The sequence below is a fragment of the Crocodylus porosus genome, unplaced genomic scaffold, assembly GCF_001723895.1.
Source record: "Crocodylus porosus isolate Cpor-Errol unplaced genomic scaffold, CroPor_comp1, whole genome shotgun sequence".
NCBI lineage: Eukaryota > Metazoa > Chordata > Crocodylia > Crocodylidae > Crocodylus > Crocodylus porosus.
This window is the reverse complement of record NW_017728886.1, coordinates 99752635-99777812: the sequence shown is the minus strand read 5'-3', so window position 1 is coordinate 99777812 and position 25178 is coordinate 99752635. Positions and strand designations below refer to the sequence as shown.

Below are 25178 nucleotides of genomic sequence, written 5' to 3'. Positions count from 1 at the left end.
TCTGAATCACATCTTCAGATTTAGATTCAGCCAAATTGAATCAGGGACAGCGATGCAAATCAACAAATCAAATCATTGTCCCTGATTCAGGCCAAATCCAAATCGAATATGGCTCATTTTGCACACCCTTACTGTAAATAGGCTATCTGGGCATTGGATACCAGTGCCATTGTCCTGAATAGAACAGAATAGCTAGGTGCTGGTCTGAACCTGCTGAAGTAATTCACGGCTGGGGGCTACACTCAGGGGCCTTCTTAGATATCAGATTTACCCAAAGCACCCAAAGAACCATGTCTTCTTATGTGATTGCACTCCAAGAGACAGATGATGGCTTGGAGCCAGAGACCTATGTGGGATAATAAATCAGACAGCCCAAGAAGGTCAAAAGTTCATCTGCTCCAGTACCTGTGATTTCTTACATTTTTTTAAATGCCAAGTTTCTCATTATGTTCCTCTGTTTACTCACAAAAAGTTACATGATGCCACAACATTTCAAACAAAGATGGGAGTTAGGCACCGGCTGTCACGAAACGTAGTGTTTTTGAGGCTAGAAATAATAAAATGTTTTAAAAATTGGCAACACTTGAAAACAACATAAATCATTTTTATCACTGAAGCCAACAGAAAAATATCCAAGGATATTCTCAGTGCCAGTGAGCTACTCTTCAAAAGTAAAAGGAAGCTCCAAGTCTCTTGATGAACACCTCATGCTGGTGTGTCCCCTTCTAAAATACACTACAAAGGAACGGGATATGTGGACAGATTTACTTTGCAGATTGGGTCATGGTAAAGTTCCTACTCAGGAAGCTTTCAGCACAGCTGGGAACAGATCCCTGGCCCAGGAGAGTGCACACTGATGTTTTACCTGTTAAAGCAAACTTTGCTCCTTGGGTGAAATCTCGGTCTCACTGAATTCAGTGGTAAAACTCCCCTTGATTTGCTTTCATTTGTAGGTAGCATAACAACCTTCTAGCTTCATTAACTTTTCTGTTATGGTTAGGAGGCATTGCAACTCATTCTGCTGTCTTATTCCCCGATAGTTTTTTCTTCATTCTAGGTCATTCTAGCGCAGTAAGAGATTTGATAAAGAATGAAAGGGAAGACACACACAAAACATATTTAACATCATTCCTGGCTACAAAACAGTAGCCATAATTTTCAAACCCATGCTGCATCAGAACATTGTAAAATAGCCAGAACAATAAAACCATGTTTCAATAAATTATTTTAATGATGGAGTGTCTTGTAAATATTGGTTTCATGTGGATGAGCTAAATAAGCCAGCTTTACCAATGTAGCATGATTACACCAATTTCATGCAATTTATTACCAAAGTTTTCATCATGATATCCTTTAAAACATATTTATAAAGACATTTTAAAAACAGATTTACTGTTTTAAAATATAGAAAGGGAGTTGACACTGTTTGGAAAGTGCACACCAGATCTCCAAACAGAAGCTTCTCCAGAGAAGGACATTTTAAGGCACATCATTATTTTACCATCTCTGTTACATAAAATTCTGATCAGATCATACATTTATAAAAAAGCATTTCAGATAATTATATCGTCACAGCTCACAGAGACATAATTCATCTTAATTCGGACTACACACTTCCATTTTTTTTTTTAACATTAGTAGGTTAATAGTGCAGCACAAAATAAACATTGTAAAAAATCCTATCTTTGGAGCAAAATTTATAGAAAAGACATCACATATTTATGTATTTCATCTTTGTGCAATAAAGTAGGCCATTATTACCTATTTAATAAATAGAGACTGTGGAATTTCCCACAAACTATAAAACATCAGCAAGAGAACACATTAATAAAAAAACTAGAGCCAGATTCTCAGCCTGTGTAGACCAGCTATGGCTATATTGGCTTCAACAGAGCTCTGCTGACCTACCAACTAGAAACTTTAACCTTACACTCCAGTTCTTCACAGCCTTTCACCTTTCTGACTTGGCAACATTTAATCTTCAATTTGTTCAGGTGAAACAAACTGTGTAAGGTGCCATACCCCATCAGGCCTAGTATGCTTTAAACATTTCCTGTAGAGTTGCATTTTTACATGATACAATACCAAAACACAAATTACTAAAACACACAAGGGCTGAGCCTCAGCTGGCATAAATCCATGTGGCTACACCGAAGTAAAGGAATGACATTGCTTACATCTGCTGAAGAACTGGCTCAACATCTGCACTACAAGGATATATATTGCACCTCAACAGTTTGTGGGAAAGATAAGGAGCTAAAGTGAGTTATACTATAAAAAGTTTGGGCCCGATTCTCCTTGCAGTAATGTTAAGGTATACCAAGAGTAATGCTGTTAGAGAAAATGGAGCTACACTAAAATAATGTCAAGTCTGCATTTAAATATTTTCCCAACCCAGCTTTGTTGATCGGGGGAGGGGAGAGGGAGATACTACACCCTTAAGCAAGCAAAAGACCTATTGGAAAGAAGTTATAACAGAAAAAATCTTCTGTCGCTGCAGCTTGTTTTGTTCTCAGAGTTGTTATAAGCTACATCAAGAAAAAGACTCTCCACATGGAGGTAAGAGGCTGGAAACTATGGATGGAGGAGGCTGGTAGAAACTCCACCTGTCCGACTCCACTGACCAAATCTTTCTGGCATGAACAAGTAAAAGGAGAATTAGATTCTGTGTCTACAAATCTCTCTCTGTTATTTCTATTAATAAAATGCCTTCCTATTCATTTTTACATAGCAGCAAATTAACGTGGTCCATAGCACTCTGTTTGCAGACTCCTATTTTTTCAGCTATTGTTATATTTCTACAGATAGTTTTATTGCCTCACCCTTCTTGTTTGCTACAGCAACACATGAGAAGAGGATGTGATGAAGAGGGATTTTATAACAGTCTTCAAATACTTTAAGGGTGATTATAGAGAAGATGGAGATGGGCTTTTTCTCCAGCCATAGGATACGTCCCAATGAGCACACAAGTGCTGGCCCCAGACTCCCCCTACCCCACGCAGGTCTATTTGCTGCATTCTGGAGTTGCAGGGGCTCACTTGGGAAGAAACGGTGGCACAAATACGTGCCACTGCTATTTATTCTACCAGAAATGTGCATCCCTACATGTGTACGCTTGTCAGGATGCGCTCATACGGGACAGGACTAGGAGCAACGGACTCAAGCTACAGCAGGGGAAATTCAGGTTGGGCAGGAGGAACTTTCATTCTATGAGGGTGGCCAAGCATTGGAATAGGCTACCTAGAGAAATTGTGAAACCCCCATCGCTGGAAATTTTCAACAGCAGGTTGGACAGAAACTTGACTAAATGGGTTTGGTCAGGGATAATCCTGTCCTGGGCAAGGGGTTGGACTAAATGACCTGGGGAAGTCCCTTCCAGCCCTACATTCCCATGATCCTATGATCATGGTTCAATTATATGAGCGTGCTCAACTTGCACTTGCATAAACACTAACATGCAAATTAGGGCTTGCTGATGTGCACTGCAGGTCACGTGGACAAAAATAATACACAAAAGCTTCCGTAAGCAAACTCTGGAAAATGCAGTTTGCAGGGCAGGCCCCTATGAAGTGATGACATGTGAAGTGCTGTTCCTTTCTACAATGACATAATAAGGAAATCTTTACAATAGTGCAAGGAAATGGATGTTTGTGATAGGAAACCTGCATCTTAAAATAGCATCTAACCCGTTCAGACTTGGTGCTCACATTTAGGAGTTATGCTGTCATAATATAGAAGGGACTATGAAAAATACCCTCAAAATGGTTGGCCAATTCACCAGAACATCTTGACTGCGTTAGGCTACTCTGTGGATGCAGTCATTGGGTTGCTCAACTGGGGTGTTGGCTAAAACAAAACAGCCAGGGCACATTTCTGAATGTGTCCCAAAACATTCTGAATAAAGCCCAGGTTTGATTCTCCAGCGTCTTGCACCTTATGTAGTCCCTCAAACCCATGCACAGCAGGTATACAATGCTACGTAATCTGGATTTTCCACGGGTGGGGGCACTTCACACCCACTCATCATGGGTGTAATTGACTAGAATACATTCAAGGCATTCGGGGTGTCTAGATATGTGCTCTGGGGCGGGGGTGGGGTGTGGGCACTTTAATTAGAGTGGCTCCGAGAGCCGCTTTAATTACAGTACCTGTAGCATCCTGAGTATTCAGCGTCCCGCATTTCAAAATGGTGGCGGGAGCACTTTAACTAAAGCTTGTTCAATGAGCTTTAGTTAAAGTGCCCCCACCATTATTTTGAAATGTGGGGATGCTGAATACACATGACATGGAGGCTGCTGGAGCACGCTAATTAGTATGCTCCGGCAGACTTGATTAACTGTGTCTGCTCTGACTCATGCTAATTAGCACACGTTGGAGCAGAGCTCTGTCACATGTATAGATGTCCTAGGACATCTAGCCTTTAGTCTTCTTCTTGTACTGTTTAGTCAGAGTGTAGCTGTCTAATCACAGTGATAAGGGGTATTCCCAACATCCTTCTAACTAGAATGATACCTAGCACTGCTATGTTACAAAAATTGTTTTCGTCTTCATCAAAATAATAATAAAAAAATACATTCTTATTGACTCAGATCAAAAATAGTTACACGTACATAATCAAATTACAAAACCAACTTCTATACACATAAGATTCTGAAGGACTTTAAACAAGCAGCATAGCATTTCCCACTGAAAGTGACAATAGGATGGCAAAAGCCAGCAAGGGGGTCAGTGTTGAGCCACGGAGACTTTGTCTACATCACAAAGTTCTGTTGGCAGAGGTATGTCAGCTGGGGTGAAAAATCACACTACATAACCAGCACGGTTCTGCTGGGAAAATACTCCAGTACAGCCACAGCTCTGCTGGTAGAAGATAGCTTCTGCCATCACAGCTTCTGTTGGTTGATGTCTGTGCGCATACCAGGAGGCCCGGCTGCCATTGCGAGGCCACCACAGCTAAAGTGGCAGCAGCTCCATAGTGCAGATGCAGCAACAGGCTTTAAAGGCACTGGCATGAATCAGTGCCTAGAATAACTAGAAGCAGAGACCTGTTTGATGGCTGGTATGAAATGAGGTCATAATCTGAATCTGGTCCCCAGACTGTAGCTTGTTTATCAATCTAGGCTTCTACAGCACCCACCATCACCAAGGAATCCAGGGACCTGCAGTAGCTAAACCTGCCTCCCTAGCACAGGCTGAAGATGGAGAAGAGGAGGGGCAGCAGTTTCACAGGTGGCCATAGACTCCAGGACCAGATTCTATCCCACTTATTAGGTGCTCAAGTGGACTTAGGTGCCCAAGTGCAACTCTATTCCACCTTGCTCAAGTTCCAGATAAAATATAGGTGGGTTCTTCTCCTCACTACATTTTGAGACTCACTCTTCAGGCCAAGATGACAGCAAATGTTACAAAGCTAGATGCATGCATGGACTTTCAGGAGCTCAGGAAGGTAGAACAGAATCACACTTAGGTGCCTACGTCAATGTATGCCAAGTATATGGGAGTAGAAACTAGTGTTAGATTCCTCCATTTTAGGTTTCCACTGTTCCTAAGACCTACACCCTAAAGAAGCTTACACACATGCGGCAGCAACTGAGGTTTTGCCTGCAATAGGAAGCCCTCAGAACATTTCCACTTGTACTTCCATTCTTATATAGGGCTAATCCAACGACCTTTCCCACTGGCTTAGATGGGGGTTAGAGCAGGTTTGTAGGGAGCAAAGATCAGGTGTAACTTTTTCATCATTTTGCATAAAAACAGAAAATAACTCAAACAGGTACAAATATATACATACAGTACAGCCCAAACTATGAGGGTACAGTACTTTGAAATAACATCCTGAGTCGTCATGGCACTTAAACAATGTGGCAAAGAATGCAGAAGACGAGACTATTGAGAACAATCACTGTGCTAAGCAAATATTGGAGAAGGTGGGAGGTATAAATAACTGAGATGGTCTAATAAAGCTTTGGAAGACACACAAGAGCAGCCAAATACATCTCCTGTGTTTTGTACGTCCATGTGAGGGAGGCCATTTGGAAGAGACCAACTTAATTAAAAACATAAAATGAGATGTTCAGGACCACATAAAATTAAAGTTCTACATTAGCTCTGTACATTTGGTAATTCCCAGCACCACTCAACAGAGCAAACAACAGCAAAATCCTGCCTTCCACTCCAGAAGTCAATTATAAAATGGTTGTTACTTTCAATAGGTCCAGGAGCTCATCTTAAGAGTTTGCAACAGAGACTCAAAATCCCACAGTTAAATAAGCGTTGGACAGTGTCACAAAAAATGCAACTGTAGGAAAATATTTCTTCTTCAGCTTTCACATTTTATAAAAAGGCACTAATCCCTTTCAACCCAAACAGACTCAGCTAGCAAGACACTACCCACTGGCTTCTTGTCTATAAATTGCATGCAGCATGAATATGGAGCTCCATTATTAAGGTAACAGACACAGCTTACTGCTTCCATGGTGTTATAGAGAAACACACGGCATGCTAAAAGCAACAGCGATCAGCTTCTGTTTTGAAAAGCTCCTTGTCTTAGCTTTTAGAAAATGGGTTTATCTTTGTAACAGTCCAGATCAAAAAAAAAAAAAAAAATCAAGGAAGCATACTTTCCCTTATTGAAGCATCCCCACAGATCCCTGTAAAATAAATGAGGAATTACAAGTATGCACATAGGGCCAAAACAGACTCCAGGTTTCCAATGGGTCTTTTCCTTTTTCTTCCAAGAAACAGTTCCAGAAAGGGTCTCAATGGTTTCATAAGTTTTTCTTTTTCCTTGTTCCACCAATCTTTTATCCCAACCTATTCTTTTTCCTCTTTCTTGCCCTAAGTAAATCATGGCTCACAGCTGCGTTTCCTCTTGTTCCAAAGAATGTGGAGGAATGTGACAAGATGGTGGGAGAGATGCTAACTTCTGAAGTTTGGGATGTTGCAAAGGTTTTGGCCTGTGGAAGGAACGCCGACTTTGGACACGCCTGGCGGCAGCAGACCTATAATTACCTGGAACACTAAGCAGTGATTTCATCTCTTGGGTGTCTTTGGAATTAAAGTCCTCTAGCCCCTCTTGCATAGCTATCGAGTGGTCCTGCTGTGAATTCACTGGCTCATAATTAGTTTCTGAACAATATCCTGAATTTGTTGGTTGATTGTCATTTGTATCCGAGTCTGCTTTCCAGTAGAGTTCAGTTATATTTGAGTCATGAGAATTTATATAATCTGAGGCAGTAGAAAGAGATATACCTCCTCTGTTGTCCAGTGAAGAATATCTTTCTGTCCAAGGCCCTTGAAGACAAGATGGAATGAAGTGGAGGGGTTTCTCGGCAGTAGGGGCATTGTGGTTTGCTTGGTCAGATTTATAAGGAGACAGCTTCTTCTCTGGAGATGAGTATCCTGTCAGGTCAGCATCATGAACCATGTCACCTACATTGATAGAATTAAATATAGAAATGTGTAAGCTGAGACTTTTTTTATGAGATTCATTTTCATTCTAAATACTGATTTCATATGGATCCCTCAATGGCTGCTATTCTGCAGAAGGTCCTTAAACAGAATCTGTTCCCTGAGTCAGCGAGGCTCACTTCCACTTGCAAAACTAAAGCTAATCAAATTTCCCTGGCTGGAAACCAGGGCAATATTTAGCCCTGTTTGTTAAGTATATCAGCCTGTTCAGATCCTAAGGTAAGGGTGCCATCATGTGGCTGTTTAAATGTATTCATCAGCAATTTTCCTTTGGGCCACTTAGTTGTAAGGCTCATCTGAGGAATTCTAACCAGTGAATTAATAAGCAAGTCAGGAATTTGTCCACTGTGCTATTATAAATGATGCTCTAAGGGGATAGGTCATAAGGGAATTTGCTTGGCTAGAGCCGTAAATCAGTTTAATATTTCAGTGAGAAGACCCTCAGAAAGCCAGGCCCTGCATACATAATTTGCAAATACAATTTCTTTCAAAGACACTAGTTGGCTATTTACAGGCTTTAAAGCCTTTTAACTAGATTCTAGTGCCATTTTACATCAGGCTGGTTCATTGCATAAGCTGCCTTTAAAGAGGACATTTTGACATACAGGGGCTTAAAGAGCATGAGCAACGCCCTTTATAAGAATGCAAAGTAGACCTTACTCTTTCATAACCATTTTTTCAAAAATCAAATGATAATCTACTTTCATTTGGAGAGCTAACTCACAAGAGCCACCTTTATCTCTAGTCACTATAGTCATTCTAAAGCTACCAAACATTTTATCTGCACAAGAAGCTATCAAGAGACAAGTTTTAAATCGTGAAATCCATGCCAATCAGGATGATAGAACAGAAAAAAGGATAAAAGTTAATAAGGACAAAGCTCAGCAAGCAATAAGTGATAGAAGTGAATACTGTACAGTATACATAAAGGTTTCCAAGAGGAAAAAAACCCCCACTTCAGCATCTTTCAAAAGAAAAAATGATGATATCTATTACTGGAGGGAGATATCTTAACACTGCAATGCCATTTCTTATGTGGCAGCTTAAGTAGTATGAATGGAGTGTATTTTAATCCATGATAAGTCTATTCGATTAAGTTGGCATTTATTTCAAGCCACTATTTTTAAAATAATGTAAAAAGATTGATAATCAGTTAAAGCAACCCCAGAGCATCCACTCTTGAAAATGACACATCATAACCCACTACCTAGAACTAATTGAGTATATCACTGCTCCCCACAGGACAGAAGCCATGGCTGTGAGGAAGGTTTTTTAAATCTTATATCAGACGTTTGTGAAACTCTTCTCAAATCAGGATTGCATAAATGCTCAATAAATAGAGAACAGACTGAGGTTCTCATCTTTTAAATGGGAAGGTAACTCAGTAATTGATTTGACAGTGAATAAACCATGCCTTTGTACTTTGCATGCACCTTAAATACTGTCCTGGACATCAAGAACAATTTAGTTGTATTTTTTGTATCATCTCTACATTGCTCTGGAGTTTTATTATTGATACTGAATCCTACCATGAACCACGCTCCATATAGTAATGTCTGCACCCGTGACAGAGACCTATTGAACAATGGGCTGATTTTACAATTTAGAAGAATATCACTGAGGACTAATGAGAACAAAATCTTCATTTCATGTGAGAATGAATTCAGGTTTAAGGCACCTACCTTCAAAGGCAACAAAGTACTGTATCAAGAACTTGCATCAATATATTACTCAAGGCTTAAAAATAAAGACTGCTATAAATAGAATGAAAAGGGCAAAATGAATGTTAGTGCTCTAACAAAAATATGGGGTCTTGGTCTCCGTGGCCTAGTTTGTTGGTTAGTCACCTCCATCTGTGTCATGTAAAATGTAATGTTTCTTGCAGGCTGTACCTGATTTTTAAACTTTTTGTTAAGTATTAATGTGCTTATTAGTATTAATTAGTCCTTCTATTAAACACATGCTTAGATGCCCCAATCTCATTAGGCTACGGGCCGTACAAAAACATAACAAAGAAAACCCTTGCCCACAGTTACCGGGGATAATAGTTATCACTTCTGGAGATACTGATTCAAATGTAAATTCCTTCAAAGTTATTAAAGTGAGATATTCAGCCTCCTAGTTGAGAGAAGAACTAGAACCATTATTGAAAAAGTGACAGATGAGCATACTGCCAAGCAAAACCAGAAAAAAAGTAGTAGAAATATCCTATCAGTGTTGGAAAGGGTTTTGTTTTGAAAATAGCAAAAAAGATGCTGAAACCAAAATGAAGGCCTAACTCCTTGGCTGGTTGGTGTATCATAGTCTTGTCTGGGTTTTTACCAGCTGAGGATCCAGCCCTAATTATTTAAATATTGGCCCCTTTCTTTAAAAGCTCTGGATTTAAATAGAAGAGCAGCAGAATGTTTAATTTCAGAAAAATCAAGCAAGAGAAGGACAAGGGAATGGCTCGTCAGGTGGCCAGAGAAGAACAGAGAGATTGATTGAAAATAAAAAGGAAGCTGTGTTTTAAAGTATTACATATGTGTTGATTCTGGGAGAAAAGTTCTGGGTCGCTCCTCTGGACCATCTGCTAGCAAAAAGGAATCTACTGATTTATTGCTGAGCCGAAATGGGGTGAGCCGTCTGAAGTTGTTTGGAGAGTACGGTATCTGCACTCGGGCCCTTTGTGATGGTACTACGGTATCTTCATTAGATAACCATGGCGGGAACTTCACGTAGATACTTTGATCATCATCAGCTGAAAATACTGGGTTATCAATTCCTACAAAAGTTTATGAGTGACAAATTCAGTTGGTAAAGAAAATAAATACATTTCTTAGCAGTAAATGGAACGTTTAGCGTTGGACCGTGGCCATATTGAAACAAAACATAGGCAAATAGAGCATTTCCGACATGTACCCTACTTGTAAGCCTGGTTCGCAACAGTCGCTTTTTTAAAGAGACTCAGTGAATTTCCAAAAAAACACAAATAATTCTTAGTTAAAGTTGAATTTCTCCCCTAAAGCATGAAACAAAGACTGGAGTTATATCAAGCATGCCTTGAACCAAATATGCTCACTTTCATAGATTTCATAGACATTAGGGCTGGAAGGGACCTCGGGAGATCATCGAGTCCAGCCCCCTGCCCAAAGGGCAGGAAGTCAGCTGGGGTCATAGGATCCCAGCAAGATAAGCATCCAATTTGCTCTTGAAGGTGTTCAATGTAGGTGCTTGAACCACCTCCGCTGGCAGACTGTTCCAGACCTTGGGGGCTCGGACAGTAAAGAAATTCTTCCTTATGTCCAGCCTGAAACGGTCTTGCAGGAGTTTGTGACCGTTCGACCTCGTCATCCCTCGGGGCGCTCTGGTGAACAAACGTTCCCCCAGATCCTGGTGGTCACCCCTGATAAACTTATAGGTGGCCATCAGATCACCCCTGAGCCTGCGGTTTTCCAGGCTAAAGAGTCCCATGGCTTTGGGCTTTCAGTTTGGCTTTGACATGTAGAACATTGAAAATGAAACATACCATATTTACTCAATTCCAAGATGAGTCGTCCCCCCACATTTAGCATGAGGGGGAAAGCCCCTCGTCTTGGAATCGACTATGAGGTGCTGGGGTAGCAGGCAGATGCTATGGCTGCTGCCAGTGCCCCCCCACCGCCTCTGCACCCTTTGCCTCCCCATCTCTTCCTGCAGCCTCAACCCCCCTGCTCCATCTCCTTCCTGTGCCACTTCTGCCACCTGCTTATCCCTGCTTACCTCTGCTTCAGCACAGACACGTTTCCACCCCAGCAGTGGTGCTGGCGCTGCGCTGGTGCTACAGGACCAGATTGAAACCATGCTCCCTACACCAGGTTGCAACATGGATGGACCTTGCCAGCACAGACCAAAGGTAAACAGGAATGATGGGACAGAGGTCTGAGGCTGGGGGCAGAAGTGGTACGGGGGAGAAGAGAGACAAGTGGGGGGAAGGGAGGTAGGGGCTTCAGGTTACAGGTGGAGTTAGGCACGGGGTCAGGCAACAGGAGGGAATCTGTTGCCTCTCCCACCACCTCTATATTCCCTTCCCCCTACCGCCTGACTTACTGCCTGCCATCTCCACTGCCTGCCCTCTTACTGCTTCCCTCATTGCCCATCTCCCCACCACCCACAGTGATGGTAGGGAGATGAATTTAAGATGATCCTCCAATAACAATTAGATTCTATACATGGAAAGTTATAACACATTTATAAGTTTTCCATGTATAGAATCTAATGGGGGAGGGTCTTAAATTCAGGGTCAGCTTGGATTCAAGTACATATGGTGTTGGAAAGATTGATACCTAGGACTAGATTCCTTTTGTAAAAAATGGACACCTTGTCATCTCTCAATCTTGGCGATCAATAATATCCACTTAGTACACATCCAAGTTCAAAATTCAACATGATGGGATATGGTAAAAAAAGTTTTATCAGCATGATTCTGACTGCATCCAAATAAATGCTAATGCAAGCTTTAAAGTGCACTGCACCCTCATGTATTCTGCATGTGTCACATGGTATGCAAAACAGCCTGCTATGCTGTAAGTCCAACTTCATAGGGTTTAGATAGAAAGAAAAAAGTCAGAATATATTTTAAGATATCAGAATGTATCTTAAGTTGTTTCTTCTATATATAAAAATGTCATAGTTTAAAAATCTGAGGTCTTCAAGCCTCCTAAGGCTAGAAGAATGTGCTGAACAGCTGGGAATGCCCCTTTTTCAACAATAAAATGACCTTACTTCTAGCTCAGCAAGTGTCCATAGATTGGTATTGGAGCTTAAAACTGCATTAGCTCATTCTGGATCTCAGGCTCCCATAAATTAAGGGGAGGAATTCCATGCAAGGGTGAAAGAAGGTGACCAACTGGAGTCAGACTGATGTAGATATTCTTGACAAGGAAGAAATCAATTCATATGACTAAATATTGCCTTGTCCTTGAAAATCAAAAAAACTCTAGAATAATTTTTTTCTGTCTCTAGAAGCCGTTAAATCTTTTACATCCAGGTTATGAAGACAACTTTTTCAGCACCGCTAGAAAGTATAATCACCAAAAGGTTCAATAAATTGCACTGAGGGAAAAATATCTATATGTTGTTTATTTTCTTACCAGTAGTAGCATCTGCAAAATTCTGCTTGGTGACATCAGCTAAAAAGTCAGTCCCTTTGTCCATATGCAGAGATTCATAATCATTGTTTTCTTCTGGATCAGAAAATTCCAGATCTGTCAGAAAATAACACAATAAGCTTGTGCCAGAGATTCAGAAAGGATTCCTGAAGTAGTTATTTAATGCCAATAAAGTAAATGCAAAATTGTAAGTAATAGTTGAGGCGTTATAACTAGGTTTTGTGCTCATCAGTTATGTGCTAATCAGACTACTAATATTTGATCCTTGTTTTACTCCCGTATCATCTCATGCTGTGATTATGTTAGACTTCTCAAAGAAAAGAGGATTCAGTTTCTAGATAGGTAGCAGCATCTTTTCTGCTTACCCAGGACTGAAACAAAACTCTAACCAGTTGTAGGGGGTGTTATACTGCTACAGGTGTCAGCCTTCAACAGAGATACAGAGATGACGCTTGTGGTCATTAAAGATCCCATTGCACTTCCATAATTAGCAGAAACAACCTGCATAAATGTCAAATGGGGTCAAAATATGTCTGTCAGTCTAAGTTTCCCCTACAATATAATTGGATATGACATCACTTTTCATCTTTTAAAACCAAGCTGTGTACAGTGTGGCTGTCCGTTGTTAAACCCTCGCTGTATTTTCTTCCACAGGACCTCCGTTTCACTGGTTGGGAATGATGTGACCCTGAGGTAATAGGTTCATTATCTTGAGAGTGTTCGATGCCCTAAGTAGAGTGTGCTAGGGAGGCAAAATGAAGATGAAAGGTGCTATAGAAATATTTTTGTTTCTGTCTCAGCTAGCAAGTTTCCATTTTTAACAGAAATGCAGGCTGACCAAATGATTTCGAAAGCAAATACCAGAGTTTCAGACTGAAGGCAATCAGTTCTACCTCCCATACCCCCCACCTATCTCTTTCTGACAGCTATGGGAAACATATCTAGCCCCAGACACTCCCCGCTTTCCAATGATAAGCAAGGTTCCTGGGTATCCTGGCAGGGGTGGGAAAAGGGATTAATTTTTTCCCCATGCCTTTTTTTTTGTATTTTTACCATTTCAAGTGACTTATACCTTATATAACTTGACCTGCCTGAAGGCATCATTAATTAAGACTGACACTAATAAATGTCACATCCTTGCACAAGACAGATGAAAACACAGATCCACTGCTATTTTGTTTTAAAACCCAAATCAAAACTTCAGGGTTTCTTTTTTTCCCCCTCCCTTTCCTTTAATAAGAGCAATTCCCAAGACAAGGGGTTTTCAAACTTTTTAAGGAGTGTACCCCTTCTGGGTACACTTCTGGTTGAGTGGGGTGGCGGCAGCCAGATGCAGAGCTGGCAGGGGTGGGTGGTGGTGGCTGGATATGGAGTGAGGGGGCTTGCACATGGCAGCAGTGGCATGGGGTGGTGGAAGGTGGCCACTGTCACTGCATGCAGGCTCCCCACCAACATGTCCAGCCAGCTGGGTGGTGCCTGTGTGGGGGAGAGCCGCTGCCTTTGCCTCACCCCCCACCGCTCTGCTCCTGGGAGGCAGCAGCATGGGGTGGTGGGTGGCAGCGCTCCATCCCTGCCCACCCGCGTGTACCCCTTAGCCCCTTTCCACGTCTCCCGGGGGTATGCATACCTCTGGTTGACAACCCCTGCCCAAGACTAATAAACCTAAGGCTAGGTTTCCTCAGCCTAGAGTTACTCAGGTGGCACAAAAGGTAAGTCAGTGCAGAATGTGGTCACTGACTTTCCATCCCTACAGGTCCTATGCTGTCTTCCTGTTCCAGCCTTCCTTCTGCTTCCAGCTCCATTTAAAACAAATGTGGCAGTGTTGAAGTGATGTTGTAGCTGTAACGTTGCAGGAAATAAATGAGGAGCATGGGCATTTTGATGATACCTTTTACTGGACCAACTGTGCAGTTGGGAAAGATGTTAGACGTGCTTTCAGGCACAAAGGGCAAAAAAAGTTGTGTGTGCCTGAAAGATTTTCTAACAACTGTCCCAACTATACAGTTGGCCCAATAAATGATATGACCAGAAAGCATTAAAAAAATAAATGGGAGTAGGTCCAGGCCCTTAGGAATCAGACCAAAATCTATAGAGCATGCTGTTAAGGGCATCTGCCGGTCATATAGATGAGAAGCTGAGATATTAACTGTGATACAGGTAGTGGTTCCTTCCTTATAGTGGATTATTTTTAAGATTTCAAACTTAAAACAATACAACCTCCTCCCCCAGTGGCCGTGTCTACACAAGTGGCAGGCTGCACAGTTGTTACTGCACAGTCATTTAGTACTTGTGCAACAAAGCACTAAATGACTGTGCCATAACTGGCATTACTGCACAGCAGCATCCCTGTCATTTTATTTTCAGATGCTACTGCGCAGTAGCATCACGTCACGGTTAGTGCCTGCCAATGCTACTGCAGTGTAGATGCACCCAGTGTTTAAGTTAATAATAGGGTAACTGAAGTTTCAGCTTGTCATCAAGTTTTCTACGAAAATGTGTTTGCTTAATGATTCATTACACTCCTCCACCCTACACCTGTTTCAAGCCTGGAGAGAAAAATAAAACCTTCCCCAGACTATAGGTAGTAGCATATCTATTATTATCAACATTACTCTCACATTTTTTACTGACACCTCTACCAGAAATATACACGCTCATTCAAATACAGAGTTAACCAGGTTCCTTAGCACAGCAATTACCTTTTTCCTTCAATGTAAAATTTTGTACTGGGTTTTCTGTAGGTATTTTCCCATTTGGTATAACATTACTATTTCTCTGAAAAAAAACAAACCCAAACAATTTAAAGTTACTACGAGTTGCAATAGATACTTAATAATACCATGTAGGTGTAGAAGGTCTGCTTAAGAGCAGTCCTCTGCTTATGAAATCACCAGGGATCACCATGATAATACTGAAATAAATAGTGATGAAGCAGTTACAGATATTTTTAGACTTTATTTACCCTTGGCCCTGGCATAGAATTCCCATTAATACCAATGTGAACAGGAAACTCCAGGAGTAGACTGTCGCAGAGTTTCCCCTCTAGAAGCCTATAATAACTTGGGTATCTCTCTCCTGCTGTCCTCTCCACACCAGCAGATCCTCTGGACTCCATGTAACTTCTGAGAAGTCACAAAACCTGCATATGAATGTGTTCTGGACTTCGCTGACCTGCTGCTCATTCTGGTGTAGCATTAGGCAGTTGAAGCTCCCTTGCTTTTTTCAGACCTAGAGTCCCCTCACACACAAAAGAAGGCCCCTGCAGTACAGAGTAAGTAGCTGGCATATTTCACAGTATGGGTGAAGGTCAGATGCCACATCCACTGCTGCCCCCTGAGCCATGCAGTTCCAGATATCAGTCTCTCACCATGCTTTAGCACTGAATCCAACACATACCCTGCTGAAGAGATGTCACAGGAAAGAGACCAATACTGGGTCATGTAAGCTATCCAGGCCTTCCCAGACATAGATCCCAGGAAGCCCTTTCCCCTCAATTTGCATAAATGATGCCAAAGCAAGACCTTAAGTGTATGCCCTTACCTTTCTTTGGCCACGGTCTCTCTTGTGGATTTTATTGTGCTTTTTGGAACGGTTTATTCCAAGTTTGGTACCCTTGAAAGAGTCCAAACGCTTTCTCATTGTTCTGTGGAATATCTCCTTGTCTTGTTTTTCATCTTCATTCTGAATGATTTCATGTCGACTGTACAGGTGCCTATGCTGTAACCAGGAAGATAAGACAATCTTTATTTATTTAGAAATGCAGATAGTTTGCTTTGATACTGACAAAACCAACTGGTTACAAAACCCAATTAACTGCAAGCCTGAACACACTAAAAAGTCTCTGATTGTTAACAACACCCCTTACTTCTGTCTATGCGAGACTGTGATAAGTCACGAAGCAGAGGCTTTGGTAATTTAAATAAACTGAAACTCATTCAAATTAAACACACTATGTACAATGGTTGGGTTCACTTCAGACTTCCTTGTTTCACAAAATCTTTCACATTCATCCATCCAACCTTTTTCACACCCTTCCATTCCATGCAGGCTGGTAACAACCAACTAACACAACATAGTTTGGGCCACTCTTAAATTCTTCTGGAATCTGAGAGATACCTATAAGAGAGATGACTGCTCGCATGAAGAAAGATATCTAGGATCATCACCGACTGTCAGTTAGTGGTTGATCTTAAGGATTTGTCCTTTTGGTTTCAGTTGCCCAACAATTTTCTGTGCTTAGTTTCTTATGGTTTTAGGATGAAAACATGTTCCTAACTGAACATGCTCTTACCTCTTGCCTGGGCTTGTACAGGTACTGCTGAAGTGTGTGGTGAGTGACAGTATCCTCTGTATCTCGGATGCTTTTCCTCCTCTGCTCTAAGGCTTGCATATCAAGGCAAACTGAACCCGCTTTTTCTCTCCTAAAGCAGATGACCCAAAACAACATTTTTATAGATCAGTAATTAGGGAAGAAATGTATGCATTGCAACATATTCAAACAATAAGGAGAAAGCAAGAAAATAATAAGAACAAGTGAATGGCATCAGGGGGCCAAACACAGACCCTCTGAAATCAGCAAGTCAACTCAAGAAATAAAGTGAGGTTCTTTGGCACATCTACATATGCATTAAGGTGTTTTTCCTGATCACATTAAAGTTAGTATCGCCAATGCGAGGTACTAAACAAATTTACGTTAGGCTGCCTTAATGCACAGTAACAATTGTGCATGGTTTTTAGGTGACGCTTAATGCTCAGTAGCCTATTTTACTGTGTGTGAGCATAATAGCATGGTTTTTTATATGACACTTTAATGTGCAGTAAAATAAGCTACTGGGCATTAAAGCACATGTGTAGATGCACCCAGTGAGAATAAGGATAAAGCAAGCTGACTCAGTGTATGGCTGGTAATTCAGTGTTACTAGGCAAGCACATTTAAAAAAAAACTACACGTGGTGCTTCGTGATGAAAAGATTACACTAAAAAAAATGGAATTTCCAAAACAATGAACTTTCTCTAGAAACAGTCAAAATGAAAAAAATTAACCATTTTGAAAATGAACATTTTAATATTTTTATATTAAAAAGAAAGGGGGCTAGCAAGGACATCCATAGGTCTAGTCCAACCCCCTGCCGAAGGTAGGATTATCCTGGTCTAAACCATCCTGAACAAGTGTTTGTCTAACCTATTCTTAAAAACTTGGCAAACAACCCTCTCACAAATCTACCAGACAAATGCCCAAATTGTCAAAAAACAACCTCTAATTGAACACAGGTAAAGCAGAGGGCACGGTCAATGTCCTACCACTGCAAAGACAGGAAGTAGTTGTTAAATACAGGAAATCCTCAATTTACAACATTTTGAGTTACAATATTTTGCACTTACAACATTTATCAATTGACACCCTGTTTCAACTTTATGCCAGTTTCGACTTTACAACGCTTGATCCAACGTGACGCCAAGCCAGCAAACAAGTTTGCTGCATTGCTCATCTCCTTGGAGAACATCTGTCCAAACTTTCTTGGACACTTTCTTTAAGAAAGCAGACAAGACTCTAGAAAAACCTACAGCCAAGACTCCTGAGAGGACTCCAGCCAAGAACCCTTCAAAAGGTCCAAGCAAGAGCCTTTCAAAAAGTCCAAAGTCACCTCAAATAAGTCCTTCCAAATCAATACGATTGTTATTTATAATATAAATACATTAATGTAGCTATATTACTCATCTATAACTGATCTAGTACAAAATTCTGGGATTTTTTTGGTGAAAATAGGGTATTGTGTTACAATTGTGTTGTAAGTCCAAGGACTGCCTGTATACTCAAGAGATATTTTGGGCAGGGGGCTGGACTCAATGATCTTCTGAGGTCCCTTCCAGCCCTAATGTCTATGAAATCTATGATCCAAGAAGGAGGACTATGCCCCTCACTACAGAAGAAGGCAAGAACCCTCACAGTTCATGCCAATCTGAACTCAAATGTGGCAGCTGGTTTGACCTTGAGTGAAGGAGGAAGACCTTCTTCCCAGGAACCGCTGGGAGTTTATACATGTGCTCTGGGAGGCGAGAGCCCCTCTAATTAAAGTGCCCAGAATGTCATGTGTATCAGTGTCCCTGCTCTAAAAAATGGCGGTGGGGGCGCTTTAACTAAAGCTCATTAAATGAGCTTTAGTTAAAGAACTCCTGCCGCCATTTTTAAACATGAGGACACTGATACACATGACTCTGGAGTCTGCTGGAGTGCAGTAATTATCACACTCCAGCAGACAACTAATCACGTATGCACCGAAGCATTGTAATTACAGCATGTCGGAGCAGCCCCGATGCGTGTGTGTGGGCACTTTCCGGGTTTAAGTCCCAGCATGAGCATCAGCACACCCAAGTCAAAATCCCAGCTTTGGCTACAGCTAACACCCAATGCATCTATAATAAAAAGCTTATTCAACTTCTTAAAAACCTCCAATGAAGAGGATTCTACAACTTTTGTAGGCAGTCTATTCCATTGCCTCAGTGTTCTGAAAGGGAAGAAGCTTTTCCCTGATATCCTAGATACATCTACTTGGCTGTAATTTCAAGCCATTGCTACATGTCCTACTCTCTGTAATAGGGGAAAAAGTTGTACTTTTAATATTGAAGTGCTGCCAAAAAAAAGGAGGGAGAACATTTCTGCCAAAATGATTGGTAGAAGAATATTTTAGCCATTTTGATGCATTCCTTTCAGACTCAATTTCCCATGGAGATAAATGGACAAATTCATACCTCTTGATGCTATTGTTTCAGGCTGTCAACAGATGCTAACCTTGCTGTTTTAAAATGAATGCTGGAGCTCAGTTTCCCAAGATAGGGTAAGAAAAGGTATTCTATGACTAATTCCATGGATGTGGAATTATAGTATTGACATAGCTCACTACAGAGGTGTACAAAATGATAGTGACAATAAGGCCTATATTTTACATGCACATACATTTTCTGACAAATTCAGCTTTAGGGCTGAAATTCATGAAGTCTGGTTTTTGACCAGGGAGTTTTAAGTTGGGAAAGGTTGAGTAAAATCTAGTTAGCTGTTCCTGAATTCTCTAAAAGTTAAGAAAAACCCATGCTTCCCTTTTAAAAAAAATGCACTGCCATTTATTTTTGCCAGGCAGATGGGATACTTTCTATTTCTATTTACATATATAGCTTTTGACATTCATAAAAATATATTTGACAAAGCATACAGGAATGAGATTAGACAAGAACAGGAGATTGTTTTTTGTTTTGCATATTTTTGGATCGTCTACACCAATGCAAAGTGAATACAAAATATAAGTCACGAAGGAAGCATCTTACATCCATGGTGAATCACATTTTTCACACTTTGCAAATGAACGTTTTTATGCAATCATACGTGAGTGAAAAGTGAAACAAAAATAATCACCATTCAAGTGACTTACAATAAATAGGAAACAGAGGCTTCTACAGCAGATTGCCGTGGTGTGCTGAAGTCCACGTTGACTATGTTGTCAGTACTTGGGGATCGAATAAATGCCAAGGACCCTCTACGCTCTCCCTGATGAAAGAAATAAGGCACATTATTGCTCTACAATATTCAGCCAAAGAATATATTAAGTTAATACTTGTATATCAGAAAACTTGCCATCTTTTTTGAAACTTCCATGCATGCAAAGCACAAAAGAACAAGGAAGAATTTTTATTTACGTATAATAGGATTTTTTTCCTCATGCGATTTATTGACCTAGGGTGAAATTCAACCTTGTGCAAAGGACTGAAAAAACAGCCATACCATTTGAGTCACAGTTTACAGCTGTACATTTAAAGCATACATGATTTTACAAGAACTTGGCTCTTTGCAAATTGCTCACCTATGCTTAAAAAGCCATCAGAGAGAGTCACTGAATGTCTTCATTTCCATTTTTTCTCAAAAAGGAATTATTTTCAATTACAGACAAAAAGATTTTTACATAGCAGATCACAACACAGAAGAGTACACATATCTGGGTTCTTCTGTTGGTACTCATTACTGTTCCAACTGCAATGCCTTCCAAGAAATACCAATTATAGCTTTCTCTTCCTTCACAGCCAGGAGCCAAGTGTTAATTTGGCACTGACTGTCTGCGTGTGTTTGCCAGCAGGAAGAATGTTTGAGTGGAAGATGAATTGAAAAAAATGAGTTTTGCTTTTAGTTCTAAGAGTAATTACCCTCAAAGTTAATTCCTGTCAAAGTTTGGTCACCTGTATTCACAAACCTCACTCTTTTACTTGGCAATTTTATTGTTCAGAAAGTTGGTGGCCATTGAGTGGAGTTATAGTTGTAGGGGATGAAAAACGCTCTCAAGTAGTGATGCCAATCCCATATATGTGGCTTTGGTTAGCAAAGAGACCTTTGACTTGATTCTACAGCTAAACCTACAATCAATGAGGAATAGAAAAATATCCACCCCCCGCAAAGACAGAAGTATTTCATTCTTAAAATAAAGCATCACCATCATCATCATTTGTGATTTCTTAAATTATGCTCTGTGATGACCATATTAGATTTCCATTAGCACACAACACAGCAAACAAAAAAGTCTAGACACATTGGAGCAAATTCATACCCCACATCTTTCAGACAGCAATTATTTATAAAGACAGGAAAAGAGGATTACAAAATAGAAAGATGCAAAGTAAGATATACTATCTGAAAGTGCTATTGAATCATTTTTGTTTACAGTGGCTATATATCACATTGGCAATTTCCCTTTTCTTTTAAGACATGTGGGGCCAACGTTTATTATCTACTGCTTCAGAAAGAACCAGGTTTGTGAATCTGTATGTAGCCTGTCAGTAAGACTTAAGAGTTGAAGTCTCTCACTCCATCTAGCCAGTGCCCAAGACGGGCAGTAACAGGATACCAAACTAGAGGGGGGAGAAGACACAATATCTGTGCCATCGTCTGTAGAGGAATGAGCAAAGGGACATTCAGGCATGCATGTAATGTAGTCAAAGGACATATCTGTATAACACTAGGTTCAGAAAAAATGATTACTGTACTTGAGGATATCCCCAGAGCTCTTTCATTCAGAACACAAACCAATGCAGTTGTGAAAGAGAGCAGGTAATGTACACATAAAGCAACCGTTACAAACCAGCAGTATTTTGCGTGTATGGCTGTTTATCTGTGATAAGGAAACCTGGGTGACACAGGTAAACATGTTCACAGTGTATTCTTCACTGCTTTGTGTGAAGACACGCACCAGTGCTGTGCCACAGCGGTCACAAAGTACATCTGTCAGCTGCCCAGCCTGCTTACACTCTTCACAGGGCAGCTTCTCCTTCATTGGTAGATTTTAGAGGGTGTTAGTGCAGACTCATGAGCCACAGAGTATGTTTCTCCTATGTCCATAACACATGTTAATGACTCTGTGACAATACCTTTCAGATAATAGGGTTAGATGTATAATCACATTCCCTCATATACACTGTCTCTCACACATACTTGATTGAATTTGACTAACACAGCACAAGGACAGGTAAGCTCATGAATGTATTCTTGAAATGTCATATATGATTTCTTTAACCCTCTGGCAGAATCCAAGACTCAGAACTGCCTTGGCATTTTTTCATAACACATTGTTTTTACTGACTTGCACTTAATCTTGGTCTCAAGGGAAATTAGTTTCCGTTTTTTTAAAAAGCACTCATTTGGGAGTTACTTCTAATGAGAGATGGGAGCGGAAGTATTATTGAGAATTTTGTCCATAACACCCAATCTGATCCATCTCTTAGGCTCAGTGACAGCCAGGGTTAACCATAAAGAGTCTCCCTCTATACCACAATGGGGAAAGGATTCCTCCTGGTTATGACAGGAGGCAGCTTCTTTGCTTGTGATCATCTTGGGAAGGCTTAGAGTCATACCATCTTAATTCTAGACTCAAACTCAGTAAAACTCATTTAGCAGGCTGGTATAATTTAAGGTGGCCTTGGCCACTACTTCTGAAGGTCCTTATATGTGAATGCAACTGAACCAGCTATGTCTCTTTAATGATGATCATACAGTGATAACAACATTAACTGTTCTGCTCTGCTGCCTCTGACATGCAGTGGATATGAGGAATGAGTAACTGCAGTTGCCAATTTGGGTAGAAGGGACACGCTGGAAAATCAAAATGTGAAACCAAATACCTGAGGTGAACAGGTATCTCTTTTGTACTTCCTCTGTGAAGTCAACATGTGACATTGGCACATAAAATAATTAGGCAGGTCCAAATGGACAGTGAGCTGCTTGAAGCATAAAACACTTTTAGAGGATAGGTGTTTCACTTAAAACATAATGTTTGTCTACAGAAATTGCTGGTCGCAGGTAGTTTGGCCGTCTGTGAATACTTTTGGAAGCACCTGTATGTGCGACAACTATAGCAAGTCCTAAGCTTTCTGTAGCGATGGGTGTATACTGGATGTTTGGTTTGGTGGATGAAATCAAATAAATTAGAAAAAAAAATTAGATTCAAGTTAAATCAAAACAAAATTCTTTCTAAAAAATGACAAAAACACCTCATTTTCATTTTGGTAAGCCCAAACATTTTCTTCGACCAACATTATTATTTTTTTAATTTAGGTCAACTTTAAGTAAATAGGCTATTTTGAAACCAGAAAGTGAAATAAATTTGCATTTCTGAAACTAAAATGTGTTTAAAAATGAAAGGTTCTGACATTTAACAAAATATTTTTCATTTTTCCATCTAAAACTATTTGCTGAATTTGGCCCAATTTCACAAAGAGTTTAGGTCCCTCCATTTTTTTAGTGACTACTATATGTAGAAAAAAACTTTTGCCTGGCAATTCATATGTGGGTCTAGCTGACTGGCTGAACACTGGCTAAGTGCCAGAGTATGGACTAACTAGATCTTCTCATAATCATAGTCACAAGATGTAGAATCACAGCAGGAGGAAGATGAGGCTATAAAGATAGTATCCCAGTCTGTCAGTGCCTAGAGACTGGTAGAAATGTAAGATATCTGTAAGCTTCTGGTTCTCAGAATGGGAGCTGTGAATTTGGTCATTCCTAAAGCTCTTCTTCGTATTTCACACAAGAAAGGGGTAGTGAGTTAGAGAAGAGGTTGGTCCCTCAAAAGAGTGTCCTTTTACAATGTGGCTCACAAAATGTGAAAGCTGGAGAACCATTGCAAAAGGATTTTGTTCTTAAGTTACTTTGAATTTGCCGGTGCAGGAAAAAAATTGGTGTTTCAGTGTCAGATTTTCAAACAGATTCTGACACATTTATACAGGTTGATATCATGTACACACTTGCATAATCCCAGTGAAATCATGGTACTACTCAATGCAAGGTAAGGCTGGTGAACAGCTCCTAAGTGACACATAACACAACAGTACCAGGACATATAGAGGGCACATAAAATATAGATGAAAAGAAATTTGCTTTAGATTCTTCTCCCCTAATACACCAAAGGCAATATCTTACACGTGTGTGTGTGTGTGTGTGTGTATGTATGTGTGTGTAAAATCTACAAAAAAGAGAGATGACATTACTAAGTGCAAGAGAAATTGCTAGAAGTACCTCAGCCACATAGCTAATGGCATCCTTCAGGTTGAGTTCATGGAAAACATTAAGAATCCGGTCTCTTGATTTCTGTGCCGACCTTCTCATCAGTACTTTACTGAGAATTTTCCTATCAAAATTGGTCCACCTAATGATTTAAAACAAACTGTTTTAACAATGGCAATCAATCACAATTACAGCATTTTCCCTTTAGCCTGAGCAGCCATTCCTGGACACTAAGCATTTTGTGCACCTTACTAAATATAGCAAAGCATGTTCTTGAAAAAAACCTTGTGTGGAAGTTAGGCATTTAAAAAAAAAAAAGTCTTTTATGAGGTGCAGCCACCAATTGTAGCTACTGATGAATAAAAGCAGCAATTGGTTTATGATTACACTATCCAATATCTAGTTTCAAAATCAGTAAGATACACTGGGGAACACTGTTATCTAATCTTTCTGCTTCTGACTACTCACTTGTTTCTTTGGAAGCCTTTAGGCTCTTTATGCACAGGTGAGGTTACTTTCAGGAATGGCTTGTTTTCCATCAGATGCCTGGTTAGGTTTTATCAGGCTTGACCACATAGACAAGCCTGTGCTCACAGGTGCCCCCCCAGAGTAGCAAAATGACAGAGTTCCCTGTTCATCCCATCAAGTGGTTAAGAACTGATCAAGGCAATCCTGGTTTCAGTGACATTCAGCCTAGCTATCCAACCTTCCTCCATCTGACTGATGATGGACAACAGCCAGGGTCCGTGCTTTATTCTGAACACCCCCCAATTTCCTTTTGTAAACTGATGTGAGGCTTCAGGGCTGGAGCTGGTTCAGACCACGTGGGGAAAAAGACCAGACCACTGAATTTGCCCAGGGCCCTCTTGAGGTCAAACCACTGGGTTTCAGATAGTTGTGTTGTGGGTTTGAGGGAGGGAGGGAGTGGAGGAGAGAGGGTTGATTGAAGCTGACACTATCCAGAAGGCTACTATTAACTTTTCTCATCCCTGACTCCAGACATCCAGTGATCAATCCAATTCTCCAGCATAGGAGGTCACTTT

General features: G+C 40.5%; 1 protein-coding gene and 1 long non-coding RNA gene across 3 annotated transcripts in view; one reads left to right on the top strand and one right to left on the bottom strand.

Moving 5' to 3' along the window:
- The first annotated feature begins 324 nt into the window (after positions 1-324).
- Positions 325-22108, top strand: LOC109313260. Its single transcript, XR_002102010.1, has 3 exons — positions 325-2559; positions 13945-13950; positions 22098-22108. It is a non-coding gene; the product is annotated as an uncharacterized LOC109313260 (long non-coding RNA).
- SLC9A3 (solute carrier family 9 member A3) overlaps positions 9987-25178 on the bottom strand; it is a 93249-nt gene continuing 78057 nt past the window's right edge. For both annotated transcript variants that reach the window (XM_019539738.1, XM_019539731.1), the window contains 7 exons: positions 24148-24277; positions 20024-20139; positions 16891-17020; positions 16140-16316; positions 15299-15374; positions 12582-12695; positions 9987-10234 (listed from right to left, as the gene is read on the bottom strand). In XM_019539738.1, the coding sequence (XP_019395283.1) occupies positions 9987-10234; positions 12582-12695; positions 15299-15374; positions 16140-16316; positions 16891-17020; positions 20024-20139; positions 24148-24277 (991 nt within the window). The remainder of the gene's footprint in view (positions 10235-12581; positions 12696-15298; positions 15375-16139; positions 16317-16890; positions 17021-20023; positions 20140-24147; positions 24278-25178) is intronic.